A 25,653-nucleotide genomic window follows, 5' to 3' on the forward strand; every position below is an offset into this window, starting at 1 on the left:
GGAACAACAGCCGGCGGTGCTGCATTGCTTGCAGACCCCGGGCAGAAAAATCGGGACGGAAGCACCGAGGGACGGTCGTAGAGGAAGCTCAGCAGGAACCCAGGTACGAGCAGGTTCCCCATCAGAGGTCAGGGACGCCAGCCTCTGGTGCCACCCGTGCACCATCACCCACCCGTTATTGACTTTTACTTGCCACCTTACCCCTCCCCCCACATTACCATCTGCTCACCTTTCAACCCATTTGCCCTTGCAACCATTTGCCCAATACACCAGCGGCATCCTGTTTAATACTGCTTACCACATGGGGGAATTGTGAAGAGACAGACTCATTTGCAAGCACTGGCAAGTTACCCACAACACACGGTGCCCACCCAGCACACCACACAATAAGACCACAGACAACCTTTTGGTGCAGCGGTAATTGTGAGACTTCTTTCTTTTCCCCTTTTTTTGCAATTTCACTTGTACTTTACTGGCATTGTGACCAATAAAGAGTTTTTTTGCACTAAGACATTATTGTCCTTCATCCATTGTAGCCTATAGATGCTGTTAGTGTCACTGTCACACACATATCCATCAAGGCCAGGTCTCCATTATTCCATTTATTATACATACAGTATAAGCCTAAATAACAAAAGCCAGCCGCAGTTATTAGTACACACAGAAAACAATACTTACAATAGGATGTTTACTTTAAACACACCAGTTTGATACATTGCACCAACACCTGTCGCGCGTGGCATCACCCGTCCCAAGAATCTCCCTCACAGTTATGTTTAGCCACTTAAGGCTAAAAATGTAAAGATTATACCACCAATTCCAGCAATGCACAAAAGACTGAGGGGGGGTACACACCAGAACGATTAGGGCTCAATTCCATCAATCTGGATCCAATTCCGACCGATTGGATGCAGATTGTATGTAGATTGGGCATGTTTAAGTCCAATTCCGATCCGATTCCAATCCGATGCGCGTCCCCGCTGTTGTTTGGTCGTTTTACAGATCCTACCTGCTGCAGTGAGGATCTGTAAAAGATCCATTCAACTGGATACAGACTCAGATCGGATTGGGATCAGATTGGATGCAGATCGTTAGCAGATTGTTAGCAGATTGTGTGCTCCAACAGATCGTGCGAAAATCACAAAATCTGCTAACAATCTACTAACAATCAGGATCGTTCTGGTGTGTACCTGGCCTAAGAAATAAAGCTTATGCTGGGTACACACCAAAACGATTTTGGCACAATCCCATCAATCTGGATTCAATTCAGACTGATTGTATGCAGATTGGATGCAGATTTGGTCAAAATCGTTTGGTTGGATCTGAATTGGATCCTAATCCGATCCTACCTGCTGCAGGTAGGATCTGAAAAAGATCCATTCATCTGAATACAGAGGGGATCGGATCGTATGCAAATTGTATGCAAATTGTATGTGAATCATATGCAAATTGTATGCAAATCGTACGATACGATTTGCATACTATTTGCATCCAATCCAAATCGTTTTGGTGTGTACCCAGCATTACAGATACATTGCAGCAAGACGTACGCATATCACTCTTGACACCAGTAATATAACCTCAGTCCAGTTCTTGTCCATGAACTATAATATACAGTACGTAGCTGTAAATTTGTCAACTTTGCCGCAGTTTTGAATCCCCTGCACATCACCGCAAACTGAATCACCAAACCACTGAATTTTGGCGTTATTGTGGTAATTCGGATATACGTCAGTTTTGTAGTTATTTTATTCGTCACCAAATTCGCCATAGACTTGCTGCAGTTATCACAATAGGCCTAATTCAGAAATGTACGCCTAGTTTCAATCGTGACCCGCTATTTCTTAGGACGTTGCATTGGATTATCTGCAAAAAAGTCAGCCGCCTGATTCACACACTACACATGATAGACCATGTTCTTACACTGCTGGGGCCAGGAAATCAGTGTTGGAAGATGCTGACTCCGAGGTACTAGGGATGCAACCAAAACGGGGGCATCATGCCTCCATTTTGCCAAGCGCTCCCATATGCAGCCCCCACCACAAATGGAAACAGCTGCAGCAAGTAATTGAGTCTAGTTAGAGAGTGACGCCAGATCGACGCAAGTGAATGATCAACGGTGCCGGTCCACTTGGTTCCTACTTTGCCATCCAAGTGGACATAGAGTTAGATTACAATAGTGGGCCAAGCGTAGCGAGGCATCTTGCCCGGAGCACAGCGAACCTCTGACATACAACAGCAAAAAACATGAAAAGCATGTGTCAACCATGAGACTGTCGACCGCGGTCCTGTCGATTCTTCACATCTAGCGTCACTGTCTAGCTAACTGCGGTCAACCGAGTTTAGACGTCTAAATAGACGCCGTTGACCGCTAGTGGTCAGAAATGGTATTGTCGATCTAAACATGGTCAATCCTCTGTCCCGCAACCAAGGGAAAGGTGACCCAACCCCTACTAGCACTAGTGACCACGCACCACATTAGTGGTTAAATCGAATGACATTAGCTTTATTAAAGAACCTACACCACAATGTACTATTCCAAGGCGGATATTATTCAATTACCGAGCCCTTAATTATAACCAAATAGCAGTCTTGCATACTGCAGATTAGATTTGTTACGTAACTAGAAAAAAAAAGTCTATTCACGTGTCTGACGCCGATAAGGAATCGCACTTATAGAATCTCAATGCTATGAAACATTTCATTTTACAGTAAACTTTCCATCAAATTACAGGCTTATACCGGATGCCAGTGTTTTAGAGGATAAGACTGTTTATTCAAGCAGAAACGTGGAGCCGAGGGACCGTAAGAATCAAACCGAGCCATATAGATGTATGTCAAGCATAAAGGTAGGGTAGCTTTATTTAAAAAAAAAATATATATATACCCTTGCAGGTAACAGCCCTGAGGAGCTGTCAGGCCCATTCCGTAGTCCAGGTCCGGTACTAGAGGCTATATGACTGGACCTGGCACACACACACGCACACGCAGTGGCAGCTTCACTATGCCGTCACGTTCCGCTGTATGCAGCAGTGAGTAATTCATTCCTTAGCTCAGGACTGGGAATTCGTCACCATGAATGCGGTTTCATCGGGATGAAGCTCTTTAAAGGACGCGATAATGATGTAATGTGAGAGACCGTGAATGCACATTACCTCTCCAAATAGTGGGTTTGTATTAACTAATTCACTACCAGTGTAATATACAGATTCATAATTGTAATATAGACCCCTTAGTGCAGGCATGTCCAAACTGTGGCCCTCCAGCTGTTGTGAAACTACACATCCCAGCATGCCTTGCAATTGTTTTAACATTCCCTAATAGCAAACTGTGGCAAGGCATGATGGGACTTGTAGTTTCACAACATCTGGAGGGCCCTAGTTTGGACATGCCTGCCTTAGTGTATGCACTTGTAACATAGTAACAAAGGTTGAAAAAAAAGACGTTAAGGCCCATAAACACTGGGCAATTTTGAACTGAAAGCGCTATGCAGAGCCATTCACAAAGCCGCTCATTTGCTGGTAATACAAGCAGGTGAGTGGATTTCCCGGCGATGATGCGGGAGCGCGCATCACCGCTCATTGCCAGGCTGCACATACTGGATGGCTTTGAGCTAATAGCTGCTCAAAACACAAAGTTTGAGCGACTTTTAGCTCAAAGCCACCCAGTGTGTACAGCCCGGCGGTGAGCAATGAGCGGTGATGCGCGCTCCCACATCATCGCCAGTAAAGCCACTCATCTGCTTGTATTACCAGCAAATGAGCAGCTTTGTGGATGGTTTTGCATAGCCGCCCTCCACTGACCGCACCGGGCAGGGGGAAAGGCGCCCAGTGCGTATGGAACTTTAGTCCATCCAGTTCAATCTATTGATTTGTAACTACTGACTTGAGTACGGTAAGTCATATCTATAGGATTCCCTTAGTGACCAAAAATGTATCCAGTTCTGATTTAAATTCATTAACAGTAGTTGCTGTAACCACCCCACCGGCAATGAGTTCCAGAATGTTACTGCTCTAATGGTGAAGAATCCTCTTCTTCATTCAGTACAGAATTTATTTTCCCCTCGAGCCTCAGTACATGCCCTCGTGTCCTAGTATAGGCCTGTTATACTCCTTTCAGACATACTACAAAATCCCAGGTTTGTGTACATGAATGCGCATCAACCAGGGATTTTGCTATGTCTGAAAGGGTCTACCCGGGTGGTAAAACCAGGGTCTCCGACCCTTCTTTTTAGCGGGGTTGAGGATCCGGGCTGACCCTTTTAGACATAAGAAAAACCCGGGTTTTTCAGCAAATTACTGGGTAGAACTGCTTCACCCGGTAATTTGCTGCTGCAAGTGTGAAAGGGCGCAGGCTGCACCCGGGAAAATGACCCAGAAGTCAAAATGCCGGGTAATTCCCCGGAAGTATGTCTAAAAGGGATACCAGTGAACAAATCATCTCCCAGTTCCATATGATTCCCAATCCTGTATTTGAACATACTAATCATATCACCTCTCAGCCTCCGTTTCTCCAGTGAAAACGCATTCAGCCTGGTTAACCTATCTTTGTATTCTAGTGATTGGAGACCTTTTACTATCTTAGTCGCCCTTCTCTTGTGGCCTTCTATGGCAAAATCACTGCACACAATAAGCAGTAATTGTGTTTTATGGTTGTTTTGTGAAACCAATAGCCGGCCATATCTTACAAACATCATCAGATTTATATTAAAGAAAGAATGTAGGCCAGATGCATCAAGCTTAAAAAAGTGATAAAATAGAAAGCAATAAACAACCAGCCAATCAGTTCCTACCTGTCATGTCACAGGCTGGTTTTTAAAAATGACAGGTAGGAGGTGATTGGTTGGTTGTTTATCACTTTTTGAAGCTTGATACATCTGGCCCTGTATCCTAATCAGGAGCGAATATATTAGCTCCAATGCCTACTCTGGAAGAAGGTAAATATCTCACAGCGGGCTGACATACTGTACTGCCGGGCAAATTGCAATAAATGTTTATGTCTGACCATACAGAAAGCCCACTTCCAGCTCACCCCTCTTACAGACATTTCACACGGCCGACCTTCTCAAACCTAGTGTTCATCCTAGTGCATCTTTCAAAACCTGTGCAGTTCCTCTTCCCTGTCTGTGGTGTCGCTCTGCTGTGGTGCTTCTAGCACAATGTGGTCTGTAATACCCCTTTTGCACCACCGCAAAAACCCGGGTCATCGGCAGTGTAAATGGGTCAAGCCATGTCCCTTTACACGGGACTTCTACCAAGGTCCTGACCTGGGTAGAACAAAGGTTAGGACTAGGGTAGAGGGTGGTGTAAACGGGTACGCCGAATCATCCAACAATGGGGGACGTCCATCCTGTGCGTCCACAGGTAACATAGTTACATAGTATTTAAGGCTGAATAAAGACTCACGTCCATCCGGTTCAACCTTGGTGTATTCGCTTCATCCCTTGTTATACATAGCGTATACTGATATATTTAAGAACAGTTTATGATTTTGTATAAGGTTGGACAGGGGTGGATGTTTTTATCCAATAGATGTTTGTCCAACCTTATTTTAACCGTATTTTCTGCCGACACCACCTCACCAGGCAGAGAGTTCCAAACTTGGTTGCCCTTACTGTAAAAAAATGTTTTCTTCTAAGGGAACGAAATCTTCTTTCCTCTGATCTAAACTCGTGTCCTCTTGTCCTTAAGTCCTTCCTTACAGTAAAAAGGGCATCTGACAGTTCCTTATATTGGCCCCTGATATATTTGTACGTTAAGCATGTCCCCCCTTAAACGTCTCTAGTGTAAACAGTAAATGGTTCAATCTATCTTCACAGCTTAAGTTCTCCATTGCCTTTATTAGTTTGGTTGCTCTTCTTTGGACTTTCTCCAGTTCTATGATGTCCTTTTTATAATGTGGGGCCCAGAATTGTACCCCATATTCTAGATGTGGTCTAACCAATGCCTTCTACAGTGGCATAATTACATTTGAGTTCCTAGTCTCCATGTCTGTTTTAAACATGCTAGTATCCCGTTGGCCTTAATTGTTGCTATGTGACATTGAGTACTATGCCCCTGTTTGTTACCTATTTGGACTACTAGGTCCTTTTCAAGTTCTGAATTACCCAATTCCTTACCCAGGTTTGACAGGGGGGTGCACACAGCCTCCGCTGCTGTCTGCTATACTCTGCAGCGGAGGAGGTGAATGGATGCCTGTGTGTGGCATCCATTCACCTCCCGGATGACGACTGGGGGGGTGCACAGGAGCTGGGGCAGCAGCTTAACTTGGTGCTAGGCTGCCCCCAGCACGGCGATCAGCGGTCCTGGCGGGGATGACCACGGTCCCGGCGCTTGGAGAGGATGTCATCTCCAAGAGCCGCCTCCCTCTACACTGTGGGTAGACACCCCAGTGTAAACGGGGTAAATCCCGGATCCGACCTGGCTTGGATCCTTGTTCCAAATGCCGGGTCGGATGAGGGATTTTTGATGTAAAAGGGGTATAATTCAGCACTGATATGCACCACAGCAGAGAGCGACACCCCAGGCAGGGAAGAGGAACTGCGTGAGTTTTGAAAGATGCAGGGTGCTATAATGAAAACTAAGGGCCTGATTCAGACCTACTAGCTGCCTAGCGAGCAAGTAAACGCCACCCCGCCAAATGCACGCCACAACGGTGCATTTGGCGGGGTGCATTTGGCGCACGCTGAGCGAATCCTCGCACTAGCAGGAGAGCCGATGTGTATGCTACTGTTACCTACTAACGCGAGTCCATCCTCTACACTCACTCATCTGCCTCCCCATATACCATGGATGTCCCCCTCATCACTATCCTACACTCATCCTCATCCAGCTACAGTCATCATCATTATCCTTTCATCAGCCATAGTCAACATTAACTCGCTTATCATTAAATTCTCCCTGGTGCATGTACTCAGGGGTAGACAGGGGTACCCATGTACCAAAATAAAAGATGGCTCTAATTGGGCATTAAATTAAAACAATGTACTAACTAGGGGTATGGATCAATAGGCCACCAGCATGTTGGTCGACAGTCATTAGGTCGACATGCATTAAGGTCAACATGACTGTAGGTCGACATGGGGTTTTTCCCTTTTTTTGTCCCGAATGTCGACATAGTCAACATGGACACAGAAATGTAGCACCGTGTCCCCTCGCATGCTTCAGGCATGGCGCCTCGCTACACTCGGCACACTATTTTATTCTCCCATCATGCTCTAGTGGATGGTAGGGCATGAAATACCGCCTGTCGGCACATGTCGGCTCAAAAAATAAAAAATAAAAAAAGAACCCCATGCCCCTTTTGACTGTCGACCTACCCCCATGTCAACCTATTGACCCTGACGACCTAACCCATGTCGACCAACATGCTGGTGACCCAATGACCGTTTCCCCTAACTAGGTTACATTGAGGGACAAGTTGAAATGCTTTTTGTTGGTTTCCAGTAAGGAGCGTCCGACTGGTGCTGTTCCTCATCAAGTAACTATGAATTTGGCGCTCTAGGCGGCCAGTGCGGCGCAGTGCATTCTGGCCTGTCAGTAAGGCCCATTACAAAGGTGCCACCTCAAGCGCAGAAGCACTGAGAACAAAAAGACACAAGTCCATGAGCCTATTTTTAGTCCTCGTTGACCTGGCATCTGGGATTTGTGGAACTCTGCTGTACAAGTCTCCTATGAATAATATACAGCCGCTACGTATATATCACAGCACGGCATCCGTGCAGACCAGAAGTGGGTCACTTGTCAGGTATCTCTATACAGTATGAGTATGTATCTCTGTATTAGTCATGGCATAATACACATGTTCCATCTGACCGTATTACAGCACTTATCCCCAGAGCCCATGCATACCCTTCAGCATCACAATGGAAGATGGAAGTGCTGTATGAGGATTCTGAGATTTCTGGATTACAAATGACCAGCCATTAAGTGACAATTTTGAAAAATCTAGCAGGAATAAAAAAGCTTTAGTAATGCTGGTGGTAACACACGATACAATTGAGAAATTCACTGATCTGACCAATAATAAAAGTATTAGAACTGAAGCTTGTGCCAGGTGTCCCATAGGGCTTGTGATTGGCTACTATCATAAGTGCACAATCCGTATCACACAGCGATACAGCAAGCAAATAAACTGTGCCCCTGTTACACTTGATGGAGGCATTATTTTATCTGTTGGTGTAGGTAGACATTTCAGAGACCCTGATATCATGTGATCATTCAGAGCCAATGTCCTGAAAGCTGTCCACTTGATGATGTCACAGGATGCTTCTCACTTGTTGCAGTGAGCAAACTTCTTCCTGGACAGGGGCTGTTCAACACTTTCCTTACTAGACATAAATAAACCGTATCCTGTCAACAGATCAACAATCACATGGTCGACCACTAATTGCTGGTTAGGTGCTGAAAAATGGTCAGCAGCGTCTAGAACAACATTAACAGGAGAACAAGCAAAATGGTCAATGTGAATGTGGTCAACAGTGATAAGGTCAACACTTTTTTTTCATGTTTTTTTTTTTTGTTTTAACCAACTTGTTCATACTTTATCATCCCAGTGGACATAGAGAAAACAAAAAAAAGAGTGTGCCAGTACAGCGTGCCCGAAGCATGGCGAGCGCAGTGAGCCAAGTGATGGGGACGGAGGTACACTTAGATGGTGTCCATATTGACAGACACAAAAAAAACATGAAAAACTTGAGTCAACATGGTCACTGTAGACCAGGTTCCTGTTGACCTTTGGCTCACATCAATCTTCTGATTGATCTCGATCTAGAATGCTGGCGACCATTTTAAGAGTCTACTAGACTTGTTCAACCACGTGATTGTTCATCTAGAAAGCTTTGATCTGCTGAACCAGTGGTTGAGAACCTGGGGGTACTCCGTAAACCGGTTTGGGGTACTTGAAAATAATATTGGGACACACACAATCCCATCTGTTTAGATTATTTTAAAACTGGATCAGTATTTTTATATATCTGCTGTAACATCACCGCAGCCTCATAGAAAATGTAATTAACACACTTCTGTATCCCAGAATCCACATACCCCTATCATGTAATATTGGAATGAGGCGATTTCTACACTCCTACTCACCCACCATCTTCATCACTATTACCCGTCTGCGCCACGAGAGCCGTGCACCTGTCCATGCATCAACCCCATAATATAATGTAGTGCCACGTACATCGGTCTCCTGTAATAAATGGTTTGGCTGCTTGCAGCTGAAGACTGCGCTCACTGCATGACCCAATAGCAGAGGCTACAGCAGAACATTGTGCTTCCTTATTACAGCAATATGCCCCAACAAAATGTCAATGCAAGGTTGGCTCATCCGAGTATTGTCATTTCCTTACGCTTTACATCAGTTTATGTCACTGGACCCTAATAATACAGAAATGCATGTTGGTAATGAATACAAATGCCCTCAGATACTGTATGAGTGCACATTTAAAGATCACTTGTCATATTTAAGTCACTATACAAGTGCATTCACCTGTCCATCCGTCATACAGGTGGCCTAAATCTTACTGCATAAACCAGGTATCCAAGAACACAAGTCATGTGATACCCCCAACGTTTCCTTATACACAGTGTAGAAGCGCTACCATCATACAAATCCAGTTTCGCCTATGTCATAATCTCATTATTACAGACTAATGTCAATAACATCTATCGCTCTCCTGGATGTATAGAACGGCCCAATATTACTGTCACGTAGGTATACAGATATCATCCTTATAATATGGGAGCTGAGTGATGATCATCATTTACCGGCCAGAAAACTCATTTACAAACTTGTCGTTTTGGCTCACGTCACGGAGCGTCCCTATGTTCTGTACACAATGCTATGTACACGTCACGGAGCGTCCCTATGTTCTGTACACAACGCTATGTACACGTCACAGAGCATCCCTATGTTCTGTACACAACGCTATGTACACGTCACGGAGCGTCCCTATGTTCTGTACACAACGCTATGTACACGTCACAGAGCGTCCCTATGTTCTGTACACAACGCTATGTACACGTCACAGAGCATCCCTATGTTCTGTACACAACGCTGCGTACATGCCACGGAGCATCCCCGTGTTCTGTACACAACGCTATGTACACGTCACGGAACGTCCCTATGTTCTGTACACAACGCTATGTACACGTCACGGAGCGTCCCTATGTTCTGTACACAACGCTATGTACACGTCACAGAGCGTCCCTATGTTCTGTACACAACGCTATGTACACGTCACAGAGCATCCCTATGTTCTGTACACAACGCTGCGTACATGCCACGGAGCATCCCCGTGTTCTGTACACAACGCTATGTACACGTCACGGAACGTCCCTATGTTCTGTACACAACGCTATGTACACGTCACGGAACGTCCCTATGTTCTGTACACAACGCTATGTACACGTCACAGAGCATCCCCGTGTTCTGTACACAACGCTATGTACACGTCACGGAACGTCCCTATGTTCTGTACACAACGCTATGTACACGTCACGGAACGTCCCTATGTTCTGTACACAACGCTATGTACACGTCACGGAGCGTCCCTATGTTCTGTACACAACGCTATGTACACGTCACAGAGCGTCCCTATGTTCTGTACACAACGCTATGTACACGTCACGGAGCGTCCCTATGTTCTGTACACAACGCTGCGTACATGCCACGGAGCATCCCCGTGTTCTGTACACAACGCTATGTACACGTCACGGAACGTCCCTATGTTCTGTACACAACGCTATGTACACGTCACGGAACGTCCCTATGTTCTGTACACAATGCTATGTACACGTCACGGAGCGTCCCTATGTTCTGTACACAACGCTATGTACACGTCACAGAGCATCCCCATGTTCTGTACACAACGCTGCGTACACGCCACGGAGCGTCCCCATGTTCTGTACACAACGCTGCGTTCACGTCACGGACCATCCCCGTGTTCTGAACACAACGCTATGTACACGTCACAGCTTATGGAAACATCATATTCTTCACCAAACTGGACTTTATGTCCATCTTTAAGGTCTTCCTTTCTTAGGGTGATATCTTGGTGTGCCCCCCTATACGTAACACATGCAGAAGGTGCTCCCCCCTTCCGCAACATGTGTAGGGGCACCCGTCTCCCTATACATAACACGAGCAGAAGGTGCACCCCCTATAATTAACATGTGCAGAAGGTGCCCCCTATACATAACACGTGCAGAAGGTGCCCCCTATACATAACACGTGCAGAAGGTGTGCCCCTATCCATCACACGTGTACCCGCCCCCTATACATACATGTGCAGGTGCACCCACACCTATACATAATATAGGCTGGTGCGCCTCCTTATAGGTAACAAGTGCAGGTGTGCCCCCACCCATACATAACACATGCAGAAGGTGCGCCCCCCCCATACGTAACACGAGCAGAAGGTGATCCCCCCCATACGTAACACGAGCAGAAGGTGCACCCTCCGATACAAAACATCGGCCCGATGCGCACCCCCCCCCCTACAGGTAACACGTTCAGAAGGTGCAACCCCCCTATAGGTAAGACATGCAGAAGGTGCACCTCCCCATACGTAACACATGCAGGTGTGCCCCCACTTACGGAACACATGCAGAAGGTGTGCCCCCACCCATACATAACACATGCAGAAGTTGTGCCCCCACCCATACATAACACATGCAGAAGGTACGCCTCCCCATACGTAACACATGCAGGTGTGCCCCCACTTACGGAACACATGCAGAAGGTGTGCCCCCACCCATACGTAACACATGCAGAAGGTGCGCCCCCCCAATACGTAACACATGCAGAAGGTACGCCCCCCTATGTAACAGGAGCAGAAGGTGCGTCCCCATACATAAGACGTGCAGAAGGTGTGCGCACCCCTAATATAAAGGCACCCCATTACTTGTTACTGCAGCCCCAGAGCAACACACGGACTATATCGGCAGTTATCGCCTGTCATTGACAGTGCAACACAAATTCTGTGACCAAAACATTGCTTTATTTATTGTGACTGTTCTGCATCCCAAACAATCAGAAATCAAATTCCTCAAGTTACACACCTCTGCTTTAGAGGACACACATTCCAAACACCCTAATAGTGGCCCATCATAACATATCAAGAATAATTCCAGATCCTCCATCCGATCCTTTCAAAACAATGTCACTGTAATACGGATGCCAAACACTACCCCCATCACGCTGTTGTCATTGTCATACTGATGCCAAACACTACCCCCATCACGCTGTTGTCATTGTCATTCTGATGCCAAACACTACCCATCACGCTGTTGTCACTGTAATACTGTGCCGCACACAACGCCCATCACACTGTTGTCATGGTTATCCTGTTGCCACACACTACCCCATCACACTGTTGTCATGGTTATCCTGTTGCCACACACTACCCCATCCCACTGTTGCCACTTTCATACTAATGACTAACACAAACCCTATCACGCTTTTGCCACTGTTGTACCAATGGCACACACTATCCCATCACACTGTTGTCACGTCATAATGATGCCACACACAACCCCCATCACGCTGTTGTCATGTCATAAGGATGCCACACACTACACCCATAAAACTGTTCTTACCGTCATACTGATGCCACACACTACCCTCATCACGCTGTTGTCACATCATAATAATGCCACACACTACCATCACACGGTTGTCACCATCATATCGATGTCAAACACTAACCCCATCACGCTGTTGACACTTTCATACCGATGCCACAAATAACCCCCATCACACTGTTGTCATGGTTATACTGTTGCCACGAACAACCCCCATCACACTGTTGTCATGGTTATAGTGTTGCCACACACTACCCCATCACACTGTTGTCATGGTTATAGTGTTGCCACACACTACCCCATCACTCTGTTGTCACTTTCATACTTATGACTAACACAACCCCCATCCCACTGTTGTCATGGTTATACTGTTACCATTCACTACCCCCATCCGACTGTTGCCACACACTACCCCATCATGCTGTTGCCACAGACATGATACACACATCCCCATTACGATGTTGCCCACTGTCATACTGATACAACACAACCCTACCCCATCACCGTGTTGTCAGTCATACTGATACAACATGCCAATACAGATGCTCCACCTGTTGCCGTCAGTCTGAAGCAACACACTAACCCAACACAGCAATAGAGAGCCTCCAATCCAACTTGATAGCACAAACTAACCCATGATACAAATACAGAGTCTCCATGGGTTCCTTTCCTTCCTTCTACTGCACCAATGTAGAAATTATGAGCTCATTAGTATACCACCATGCCAGTCACTATCATTGGTATACCGTACAGTATGTCAATATGCCAGTGCAGAACCTCCCAGCCCCTTCTGCCAACCACTACCATTGCTAAACCTTACAGAATTCCACTGCAGAACCTCCCAGACCCTTCTGACAATCACTACCATTGGTATATCTTGCAGTATGCCACCATGCCAGTCACTATCATTGGTATACCTTACAATATGTCAGTGTAGAACATTCCAATCCCGTCTGCCAACCACTTCCATTGGTATACCTTACACAGTATGCCACCATGCCAGTTACTACCATTGGTATACCTCACAGTATGTCACCATAACAGACCAGAGCACCCGTCTTCTCCTTACAGTCTCTACCCATTGGCATTACATTATGCCAGCGCAGAACACCTCTGCAGAGCATCCCGTCCCTCCTGCCAGCCTCTGCCCATCGGCATGCCCTCCATACCAGTGCAGAGCCCATACCGCGGTCACATACTCACTTCCTCTGCAGGGTGGTGGCCGGGCTGTTAGTAGTGCTGTGTCCGGGGCTGGAGCTGCGGGACGTGGCCCGGTTGGAGCGGGAGGGGTCCCGTGCCCGGTGGTGGTGTGTCGGTGCGGAGTACGCCGGATAGCCCGGCTGGTGATGCTGCGAGTGGTGGTGGTGAGGGTGCTGCGGGTGATGCTGATGATGCCCGTAGCCCCCGCACCCTCCCCCGCCCGGCTCCCTGTAGTCAGACCGGTGCTGCTCTCGCTCTGCCCGGCTGGCCTGGCTCTCCCTCAGCTCCCGGTTCTCCTGGCTGACCCGGTCCAGCTGCACCTCCAGCTCCTCGATGCGGCGCCGCTGGGTCTCCAGCAGCTTCTGCTGGCTCTCGATGATGTTATTGAGCTCCAGCAGGTACTCAACGGCCCGGTTCGGGGACTCCTGCCCCCCGGGGTTGGCGCCCGAGCCGGCTCCCCCTTCCATGGCCGCCGGGGTGGGGGGTGACGGAGCTCGGCTGCGGGGCTGCTCAGGTCGGGCGGCCGGGCATGGTGCCGGGGGCGGAGCGCACGATGCTACCGCGGCGATTGCTGCAGAGTCACTGCGCACTGACAGGCGGGAGGAGCCGGGGGCGAGCGGTGAGGCGCGTCACTGCCCACAGACAGCCAATAGTGGGGTGTGGGCGGGAGTCCGCAAGAAGCCGATAGCCAGTCACCTGGCGGTGTAGGCGAATCAAGCCCCGCCCACCTCCGACCTGTCATATGTGACACCTGTGGGGGCTGCGCGGGAGTTGCGGACTACAACTCCCATCATGCCCCGGGAGAGTGGGGCCCAAAAATGAAAATAAATAGCAGAGCCGGGGCAGGCTACTGCTGCTGCTGTAGAAACACGTGGAGGAGGAGGAGGATGCAGCAGCTTGGCAGCTCTGGCGTGTGTGTTCACTGGCTGTCAGCTGTCTGAGGTTACAAGTCCTCCTCCATTCACATAGCTACCAGGCAGCTGAGGCATGCCAGGGCTGGCCAGTCGTCACAAACTGCTTTTTCAATTTCAACGGGATTAAATTAAATACACCATTCATAATATTTTATTTAACGTAAACTGTAATTGCAGCAAATAATATAACGCAGCTACATTTATTTCACAGTCCGAATGCAAGAAGGACGCAAACATCAGTCCCTAACTGACATAATGACACCATAAAAACCATAGTACATGTGTGCTTTTATTTGCACTTTGTGCTTTATGATCTTCCATTTCACTGCATCTCCAGACATAGGCGAATCTAGAAATATGGTAATGGGTGGTCCCAGATCCAAATACAAAGTTGGACTGTTGCACGGTGAAAAGGGAGTGTGGCCTCATGGAAAGCAGGCTGCAGGCATACCCATTACAAATAAAGGGCGGGATGTATTAATATACTTTGCCGCCCTTCGCCTGACAGCCGCCGCGATGCTGCCGCATATGTACTGACATATGCGGCTAGCATCGGGTTGCGGTGACGGAGACCCCCGCGATACCTGTGATGTGGTCTGCGGGGGTCTCCGTCACATCCCGACGGCTGCCAGTGTCCCCCTGCGTCTCCTTCTCCCCCCTGCAGCCGGATGTCCTCCCGGCTGTGACACCTGCTGGGGGAGGAGGAGATCAAAGGAGGACGGGAGGGGGGGCGCGCGGACGGCGGGCGGTGATAGAAGCCCATAGGCTTCTATAGGGTATCGCCACCCTCTGGATACCCTGCCAGGCGAAGACGGGGCGGACGGTTATTGGTACATAGGAAAATGCGGTAAAACCCCTGTTTTACTGCATTTTCCCTTTAGTACATCCCGCCCAAAGTCACACCGTAATGCCAATTACACATAAGGCCACACACCATAATGCCCATTACACATTGTTCCTCACATCATGATGTCCATTACATACTATATAACAAAGCGTAATGCCCATTACATATTTGACACATAAGTGCCGCTTAACTACATGCTCATTGCTAGGGGAGTCTTGCTTGATGCTAGGGGCTTCATGCTTGGTGCCAAGGGGGCTTCATGCTCGATGCCAAGGGAGCTTCATGCTCGTTGCCAAGGGGAATACATGCTTGTTGCCAAAAGGGAGCTGTTAAATGGTCATTGCAAAGGGGGAGTGAAATTGCTTGTTGCCAGGGGGGGGATTGCTCGTTGCTAAGGGGGAATACATGCTTGTTGCGAAGAGGGAGTCAATTGTTCGTAGCCAAGGGGGGGTTAAATGCTCATTGAAAAGGGGGAGTTAATTTGCTCGTTGCCAAGGGGGAGGGGGATTGCTCATTGCCAGAGGGGAGTGAAATTGCTCGTTGCCAAGGGGGAAGGGAATTGCTCGTTGCCAAGGAGGAGGGCATTGCTCGCACACAATATAAATAAATGACAGATGGGCAGATAGAGCTGTGCGTGCGCTGCCCGGCTGTAAAGTCACTGCCTAAGTCAATCATGTCCAAACTATGGCCCTGCAGCTGCTGGTGTGAAACTACATCATGCCTTGCCACAGTTTTGCTATTAGGGAATACTTAAACCAGCGATGTAGCTAGGTGCCATGGTGCCCGGAACATGGGCATATTTTGCGCTATATAAGAGCTGTAATGGAATCTGCTGCGCTATATAAGATGCTGTAACGGAATCTGCTGCGCTGTATAAGACACTGTAACGCAGTGGTTCCCAAACTGTGTGCCGTGGCTCCCTGGGGTGCCTCGGGACACTTACAGGGGTGCCACGGGTTGGTGGTCCAGGACCAATTCAAATTATTTATGATCAATTATTTGTGGACAAAACCAGTGATGGTGGCTGCCAATCATAAAATATGTACAATCAGAAGCAATTCCTGCCCTTTACCACATAACTGAACCTAAGAAACACATATAAACACAATCTACTTCATTTTATATATTTTTGGGGGGGCCTAGGGGTGCCGTGGAAAAATTCTGCTACTATAGGGTGCCGTGATTCTAAAAGATTGGGAACCCCTGCTGTAACGGAATCTGCTGCGCTATATAAGACACTGTAACGGAATCAGCTGCGCTATATAAGATGGTGTAACGGGACCTGCTGCGCTATATAAGACACTGTAACGGAATCTGCTGCGCTATATAAGACACTGTAATGGAATCTGCTGCAATATATAAGACACTGTAACGGAATCTGCTGCGCTATATAAGACACTGCAACAGAATCTGCTGCTCTATATAAGACGCTGTAACGGAATCTGCTGCGCTATATAAGACACTGTAATGGAATCTGCTGCACTATATAAGACACTGTAACGGAATCTGCTGCGCTATATAAGATGCTGTAACGGGACCTGCTGCGCTATATAAGACACTGTAACGGAATCTGCTGCGCTATATAAGACGCTGCAATGGAATTTGCTGCGCTATATAAGACACTGTAATGGAATCTGCTGCACTATATAAGACACTGTAACGGAATCTGCTGTGCTATATAAGATGGTGTAACGGGACCTGCTGCGCTATATAAGACACTGTAACGGAATCTGCTGCGCTATATAAGACGCTGTAATGGAATTTGCTGCGCTATATAAGACACTAATGGAATCTGCTGCACTATATAAGACACTGTAACGGAATCTGCTGCGCTATATAAGATGGTGTAACGGGACCTGCTGCGCTATATAAGACACTGTAACGGAATCTGCTGTTATATATAAGACGCTGTAACAGAATCTGCTGCACTATATAAGACACTGTAACGGAATCTGTTGTGCTACATAAGACGCTGTAACGGGATCTGCTGCGCTATATAAGAACATGTCACGGAATCTGCTGCGCTATATAAGACACTGTAATGGAATCTGCTGCGCTATATAAGACACTGTAACGGAATCTGCTGCGCTATATAAGACACTGTAACGGATCTGCTGCACTATATAAGACACTGTAACGGAATCTGCTGCGATATATAAGACGCTGTAACAGAATCTGTTGCGCTGTATCACACTGTAACGGAATCTGCTGCGCTATATAAGACACTGTAACGGAATCTGCTGCTCTATATAAGACACTGTAACAGAATCTGCTGCGCTATATAAGACGCTGTAACGGAATCTGCTGCGCTATATAAGACACTGACGGAATCTGCTGTGCTATATAAGATGCTGTAACGGAATCTGCTGCGATACATAAGATATAAATATATATACAGATAACAATATATACAGCACAGCAGGGCAGCAGCAGAAGCCAGAGAGATTCACTCTCCTCTCCTCTCCCCCCCCCCCCCCTCCCCTCCCCCGGGCCCCACGAATCCCCCAAACCCCAAGTTTATTACTATGTTCATTATTAACAACATTATTTAGCTGGAAAAAAAATCCACCTTGAATAATGGGTTAACAGGGCATCACAGGCGGCAGCAGAACACCTTCTAGCAGAGGCAGGTGGCTCTGGGAGGAGTCTGTAGAGCTACTACGCTGCGCTGCCCGGAAGCCGGACCGAGCAGCAGCAGCAGCAATTTAGAAAGGACATAGGACTGAGTGTCAGCCCGCTGCCCGGCCTCACTGTCCGTGACGCTTGGCGGCAGGGACCGGGCGAGCAGGGCAGGCGCCTGGCAGGGCAGCCGCCCACGCACGCTGCCCGTTAACTTAGTACTATAGCATGCTACTTTAACTTACTTGTGCAGGGATAATTTGCGGAGGGGGGGCGGGCCGGCGGCGCCATTCGATTAATCGGCGCCCGGAGCATGAGCTCCGGTGGCTCTGCCCTCCCTACGCCTCTGACTTAAACTATGGCAAAGCATGCTGGGATGTGTAGTTTCACAACAGCTGGAGGGCCACAGCTTGGACATGCCTGGTCTAAGTAAAGCAGCAGGTCCGTCAATATCTTTAATGCTAGGAGCCAGGAGCTCGCGGCCGGCCGCCAATCAGGAGTGGCAATGGTGGTATTGGTGGCCACTCTTGATTGGCTGCCGGACTGCAAGCTCCTATTGGTTCACGGTCCAGCAGGAGCATTGAAGATGTCAACGGAGCTGCTGCTTTGCTTAGACAGTGACTATACAGCCGGGCAACACACATCTCTTTCTGTCCGGCTGTCATTTCTTTAAGTTGTGTGTGCGGCGGTCTAATGGGTGGTCCAGTGCACCCCCGGACCACCCCTTAGATTCGCCTATGTCTCTAGGCAATAGGAAACTACATATGGATCAAGCCCTATACATACTAAGCGATATTCTAAACGATATCACTTATTTTTGCCCATCTGAGCGACATCGCTTATAATACCGTTAAAGGAGTATGCTCAATATTAATAACTAAGCGAGCTCCTGAGTCCCCCCCCCCCCCCTCCCTCCTCTTCAAGTCATTTGTACTGCATGCTTAACCATACTAGTTAGCAACAGGGGCAGATGATGTAACTGAGCACTAACGTTAACAATATCAGTCAGTCAATGGTGTAGGTAGGTCCCCCCCCCCCCCCCCCCGATTTGTAGTAGGAGGTGCAGCCTAACATTATAACACACCGTAATGCCCATTTTAGCAAACTTTGTAATACCCATTACCAGTGTCGTAACTAGATATTCGTAGGCCCCATAGCAAAGGTTTGTAAGGGCCCCATATTTAGCAACTGATGGTGACAAATGTATGTAAAACATATTACTTAGACCAGTGGTTCCCAAACTGTGTGCCTAGGCACCCTGGGGTGCCTCCGGACACTTGCAGGGGTGCCTTGGGCTCAGTGGCGTAGCTTGTGTAAGGCAGCCCCCGCCACTGCTTGGGGGAGCGGGGGCTGCGTGGGTGCCGGCTCCCGCACGGAGAGGCAGGATCTCATTCCAGTGTGTGCTCCCTCCCTGCTCCATCTGTAGTACTGGAGGGAGGGACTGTGGCGTAACTATAGCACTATTGTTACGCCCCCAGCTCCCCCCTCCTTGTGGGTGCAGCGGGGTGCGGGCAGCAGGGTGCAGGCAGGGGGGGCCGTGCGGGTGTCTAAGTGTCAAGAAGCTGCGGTGAAAAGATTCCCTTCGTCGCTGTGTACGGAGTTGGCGCCGGGTGACCGGGTCCCTGCAGTGTCTTGGAAATAAGAAGTCTGCCGGGCGGCGGCGCGGGAAGCGCTTCTGATTTCGAAAACACTGGCCACACGCTGATTGGCTGAGATTCAGCCAATCAGCGTGCGGACATTGGTTTCACAGGGCGAGATGTATCAAATGGAAAATGCGGTAAAACCCAGATTTTACCGCATTTTCCTATGTATCAAAAATGATACCGCACTGAAGGGTATCGCCACCTTTGGGTGGCGATACCCTATAGAAGCCTATGGGCTTCTTTTCGCCGACCGCCGCCGCCTCGCCGACCCCCCCTCTGGCTTACCTTCCTGAAGGGTCCTCCTGGACCCTGGAAGGTAAACCTCTCCTCCCCCTAGTGACGCAGCCGGACATCCTTCCGGCTGCAGGGGGGAGGAGGAGGCGCCGGGGACTGCTTGCTTAGCTGTCCCCGGCGTGACGCCGCGTGAGGGATGCAGGAGCCGGCTAGGAGGTGACGGAGACCCCCCGCACACCACATTCCAGGTATCGCGGCGGGGGGGGCGCGAAGGGCGGCAATGTATTTTAATACATCCCGCCCAAAGTCAGAAGCGCTTCCCGCGCCGCCGCCCGGCAGACTTCTTATTTCCAAGACACTGCAGGGACCCGGTAACCCGGCGCCAACTCCGTACACAGCGACGAAGGGAATCTTCTCACCGCAGCTTCTTGACAGCGCCGCAGGTACACCTGCGCCGCATGGGTCCCCCTGCCCGCTCCCTAGGGGGGTGTTTTAACGGGGGGGGGGGAAAGGGGGCGCTAAATTTTTCCCGGCGGGGGGGGCGCAATATTTATTGTTACGCCACTGCTTGGGCTGGTGGACCAGGATCAATTCAGATTATTTATGGTCAATTTAACAGGCAAAACCAGTGCTGGTGGCTACCAATCATAATATACTGTATGTGGACAAACAGGAGCAAATCCTGTCCCTCACCAGATAACTGTGACATATAAACACAATGCACTTCATTTAATATTTTTTTCTGAATTTATCTATAAGAAGCATTTGGCTTAGGGGAGCCTTGAAAATATTTTGATGCTCTAGGGTGCCATGATTCAAAAAAGTTTGGGAACCACTGACTTAGGGCGAGATGTACTAAAGGGAAAATGCGGTAAAACCCCAGTTTTACCGCATTTTCCTATGTACTAAAACCCGTTCGCAGCGATATCGCAGGGCAGGGTATCGCCACCTTTGGTCGCGTCGCCGCAACCCCGCCGCCTCGCCGACCCCCCCTTTCCCCCCTCCCTTGGGCTTACCTTCTTGCAGGTCCTTCTGGACCCCGGAAGGTAAGCCCTTCCTCCCCCTAGCAACGCAGCCGGATGTCCTTCCGGCTGCAGGGGGGAGGAGGAAGCGCCGGGGACAGCTTGCTTAGCTGTCCCCGGCGTGAAAGCAGCAGAAGCCGGCTGGGAGGTGACGGAGACCCCCCGCAGACCACAGTACAGGTATCGCGGGGGGCCTCCGTCACCGCATCGCGATGCCAGCCGCATATGTTAGTACATATGCGGCGGCATCGCGGCGGGGGGCGCGAAGGGCGGCAATGTATTTTAATACATCCCGCCCATAGACAGTAAAGATGGGCCCCCTTCAGCTCTGGGCCCCATAGCAGCTGCACCCCTTGCACCTATGATAGTTACGCCCTTGCCCATTACACATAAAGGCACATGCCGTAATGCCGAGGTCACACATGATGCCCATAACATACTATATAACAAACTGTAATGCCCATTACACATAAAGCCACATGCCGTAATGCCAATTACACATAAGGTCACACATGATGCCCATTACATACTATATAACAAACTGTAATGCCCATTGCACATCTGACACATAAGTGCCACTTACCTACATGCTCATTGCTAGGAACTTCATGCTTGATGCCAGGGGCTTCATGCTCGATGCCAAGGGGCTTTATGCTCTTTGCCAGGGGGGACTGAAATAGTTTGTTGCCAAGGGGGGCTAAATTTGCTCGTTGCCAAGGGGGACTAAATTTGCTTGTTGCCAAGGGGGACTAAAATTTCTCGTTGCCGAGGGGGACTAAAATTGCTCATTGCCAAGGGGGACTAAATTTGCTCATTGCCAAGGGGGACTAAATTTGCTCATTGCCAAAGAGGACTTAATTTGCTCGTTGCCAAGGGGGACTAAATTTGCTCGATGCCAAGGGGGACTAAATTTGCTTGTTGCCAAGGGAGACTAAAATTGCTCGTTGCCAAGGGGGACTAAATTTGCTCATTGCCAAAGACGATTTAATTTGCTCGTTGCTAAGGGGGACTAAATTTGCTCGTTGCCAAGGGGGACTTCAATTGCTTGCTGCCGAGGGGGACGTAATTTGCTCGATGCCAAAGGGGACTTAATTTGCTCGTTGCTAAGGGGGACTAAATTTACGCATTGCCAAGGGGGACTAAATTTGCTTGATGCCAAGGGGTACTTAATTTGCTCATTGCCAAAGGGGACTTAATTTACTCGTTGTCAAGGGGGACTTAATTTGCTCATTGCCAAGGGGGACTGAATTTGGTCATTGCCAAGGGGGACTTAATTTGCTCAATGCCAAGGGGGATTACATTTGCTCATTGCCAAGGGGGACTTCATTTGCTCGTTGCCAAGGGGGACTTCATTTGCTCGTTGCCAAGGGGGACTTCATTTGCTCGTTGGCAAGGGGAACTTAATTTGCTCGTTGCCAAGGGGGACTAAATTTACTCAATGCCAAGGGGGACTTAATTTGCTCGTTGCCAAGGGGGACTTAATTTGCTCGTTGCCAAGGGGGACTTAATTTGCTCGTTGCCAAGGGGGACTAAATTTGCTCGTTGCCAAGGGGGACTAAATTTGCTTGTTGCCAAGGGGGACTTAATTTGCTTGTTGCCAATGGGGGACTTATATTGCTCATTGCCAAGGGGTCTTAATTTGCTCGTTGCCAAGGGGGACCCCCTCCCGCTCCCCACCCACTCCCTGCTCTACTTGGCTGAGCTGCCCCTGTCCGAAGCTATTTTCAATTAAGTCTCCCGCTGGACCGCTAGCCAATAGACGCTTGCAGTCCAGCAGCTATCAATGCTCCTTCTGATTGGCTAGCGGTCCAGCGGGATACTTAATAGCAGCGGACAGGGCGGCAGCGAGGGAGAGAACGGGCTGCAAGTCTCCAGTGCCTTTTGATGTCTCCGGTGCCTTTTGATGAATGGGTGGGCAAGGGAGGGAACGGGCTGCACGTCTCCGGTGCCTTTTGATGTCTCAGCACCCGGAGCTCATGCTCCGCCCTCCCTACGCCTCTGCATTCAGTATGCATATGCTATATTGTACACTCGGGAGCTCCATCCAGTGGCGTATTTCGTACCCTCCAACATGACCCATTACATTAGGTACAGTCCAAAATGCTCTGTTCCTGTGGTAGTTACAAAGGTGGGGCTGCAGCACAGTCCAAAAATAAAAGAGGGGGGTCACATCAACTGTCAGTGAGTCCAGGACAATGATGTTTGGGATGCCAGTAGGTGTGGCTGCCCTTTTTGAATATTGGACTGTGCTGCAGCCTCACCTCTGCAACTGCCACTGGTAAGGAAGTCCAGAAAGTCCAGAAACAGAGCATTTTGTACCTAATGGAATGGGCCATGTTGGAGGGTATGGTATTTATAATAGGTGCAATGTGCGTGGTGCACACGGACCCCTCAGTCCACACTGCACCCATTTCTTTTATCCTTACTGAACGTTTGGAGTATGCACATGCCCAGTAGATCATTGATCGCATTTACAATGTGATCATTGTAAAATGTGATCACATCACAGGGATGTACCATCCCTGACAGTGCAGGGACAGGGCTCCAAAAGGAGCCCGTCCCTGCGAAGTGCTGACCCGGATGCCAGGGGGTCTGCGCATGTGCGTTTATGCGCTGATCCCCCCGCGACCCTGCTGACATTGTAGCCATAGGCTACAATGGGCTATCGCCATTCCAGAATGGCGATAGACCAGGGATGTGAAGCCGGGCTGGCCGATGTTGATACATCATGCAGCTTCGCATCCCCCATAGAAACCTATGGGGATGTGGCTGGCGGCGGTGCAGGGGGGATCACAGCAGGGATCGGAGATTCCTGCTGCCGTCCCCCTTTAATACATCCAGGGGATACTAACGAGTGTTTTCGGGGATTTAGCCACAAATATTACTTGATAAATGGGGCCCTAAGCCTGGCAGTGCTCAGACTCTACTGCGCTGTTCAGTGCGGCACTGAGAGAGGAGGGCTCCGAACAGATGAGGCTGCCCACAGGCCTCCTCCTCTCTTAGGCCCTTATTCTGGTTGGTGCGGTCAGAGCCGCACACGGGGCTCTGACCGCACAAACCAGTCCCCGCCCACCCGACGGATCGCCACGGCCGTCCGTACACGGACGGCTGGCGATCCGTACAAAAATGGTGGAGGCGTACGCCTCCACCATGGTGGGAGCTGCCCCCTGCCTTCGATGGTCGTCGACCATCGAAGGCAGGACCGCACGCCGCGGCAGCTCCCGCAAGCTCAGACCACACGGACAATCGTCCGTGTGGGAGCTTGAAAGGGGGCTGAAAGCTGACATCCGGCGACGTCAGCTTTCCGCCCCCATGTCATGGTAATGAGGGCGTCATGCCCTCATTACCATGCACACGCCCCGCGTTTGCATGGGAACGCCCATGAAACGCGGGGCGTACACATAGGGTAATGAGGGGCTGAAGCCCCTCACGCCCCTATACGCCCCCTTTGCGGCGGACGAAATCCGTCTGCGGCGAAGGGGGCTGCACATGCGCAGAATGACCTCTGCGCATGTGCAGTTTCAAAACATCGGCGGTACGGCCGCACGCGGGCCGTACCGCATAGATTAGAATAAGGGCCTTAATGTGCCCCTGGCTCCGACGTTACTATTAATGATATCACTCCTGGAGGGAATCGTCTAGTATGTATGGGGCTATAGGGCCGCATTTATCAAGTAATATTTGCGGCTAAATCCCCCAAAATACCCATTAAGTATCACCCCAATGTATCAAAGGGGACCGCAGCAGGAATCTCCGATCCCTGCTGTGATTCCCCCTTCACCACTGCTGGCCACATCTCCCATAGGTCTCTATGGGGGATGCGAAGCTGCCCGATGTATGTACAGTACATGAAATAAATAAGAAGTAGGTTCTGATTGGTTGCCTATAGCAACATCCCATCTGACATATAACTCCCATCTTAGTACATTTACCCTTTATATTCTGACAGTCTCTAAAAAAAAAAAAAAAAAAGTAATACATTTTTATTATATATTTAAACAGCATAATTAGGTTCAAAGTCGTTTACGGTGGTTAATATTGGATCATAATTAGTACAGGCTCTGCTAATTGATAGTCATGATCTCAATAAGTTTCAAACTGATCCATGGCTAACCTTTGGCAGGTCCCCTCCCCTGTCATTGCAGGCAGCATTACTCAAACCCCCCCCCCCCCCCCCCCCCAGCCTTCCTCCCCCTTCCTCTGCAGCGTTACATCTACCTGATATCCTTTACTCATTAGGCTACACTAATCTCTAGGAGAAGGCAAAGAGCTCACACGGCACAATGTGCCAACTCCCACATGCTTGCAGAAAAAAGGGGGGGACAAGGGGTGTGAGAGAGGGAAAAAAATACACCCACCCACACGCTGACAGACGCTGGCAGAATTCAGCGCTATACATCTCTGATGTCTTCAAGCATTAATTCTGCATTGCTGCTGCTTGTTCCATGGGGGGCATCTATCGGCTGACTAGAGGACAGACCCCAGGATTGTTTCCGCACACATACCACAAAATATATAAGTGATATTCTCAGGGTACAATGTATAAATGAGTGAGACATGTCACCAAAGCATCTTATTTGCCTCACA

At 49.0% G+C, this 25,653-nt stretch overlaps 1 protein-coding gene across 6 annotated transcripts in view; it reads right to left on the reverse strand.

Moving 5' to 3' along the window:
- The window catches only part of IQSEC2 (IQ motif and Sec7 domain ArfGEF 2), a 188,653-nt gene extending 174,243 nt beyond the window's left edge, over positions 1-14,410 (reverse strand). For 2 of the 6 annotated variants that reach the window (XM_083158839.1, XM_083158846.1), the window contains exon 1: positions 13,791-14,410. In XM_083158839.1, the coding sequence (XP_083014965.1) occupies positions 13,791-14,254 (464 nt within the window). In that variant the 5' untranslated portion in view covers positions 14,255-14,410. The remainder of the gene's footprint in view (positions 1-13,790) is intronic. The other 4 variants (XM_083158841.1, XM_083158840.1, XM_083158842.1 and 1 more) reach the window with 3 other exon arrangements.
- Between the last annotated feature and the right edge of the window lie 11,243 nt (positions 14,411-25,653).

This window comes from Crinia signifera, chromosome 9 (genome assembly GCF_055691185.1).
Source record: "Crinia signifera chromosome 9, ASM5569118v1, whole genome shotgun sequence".
Classification (NCBI taxonomy): Eukaryota; Metazoa; Chordata; class Amphibia; order Anura; family Myobatrachidae; genus Crinia; species Crinia signifera.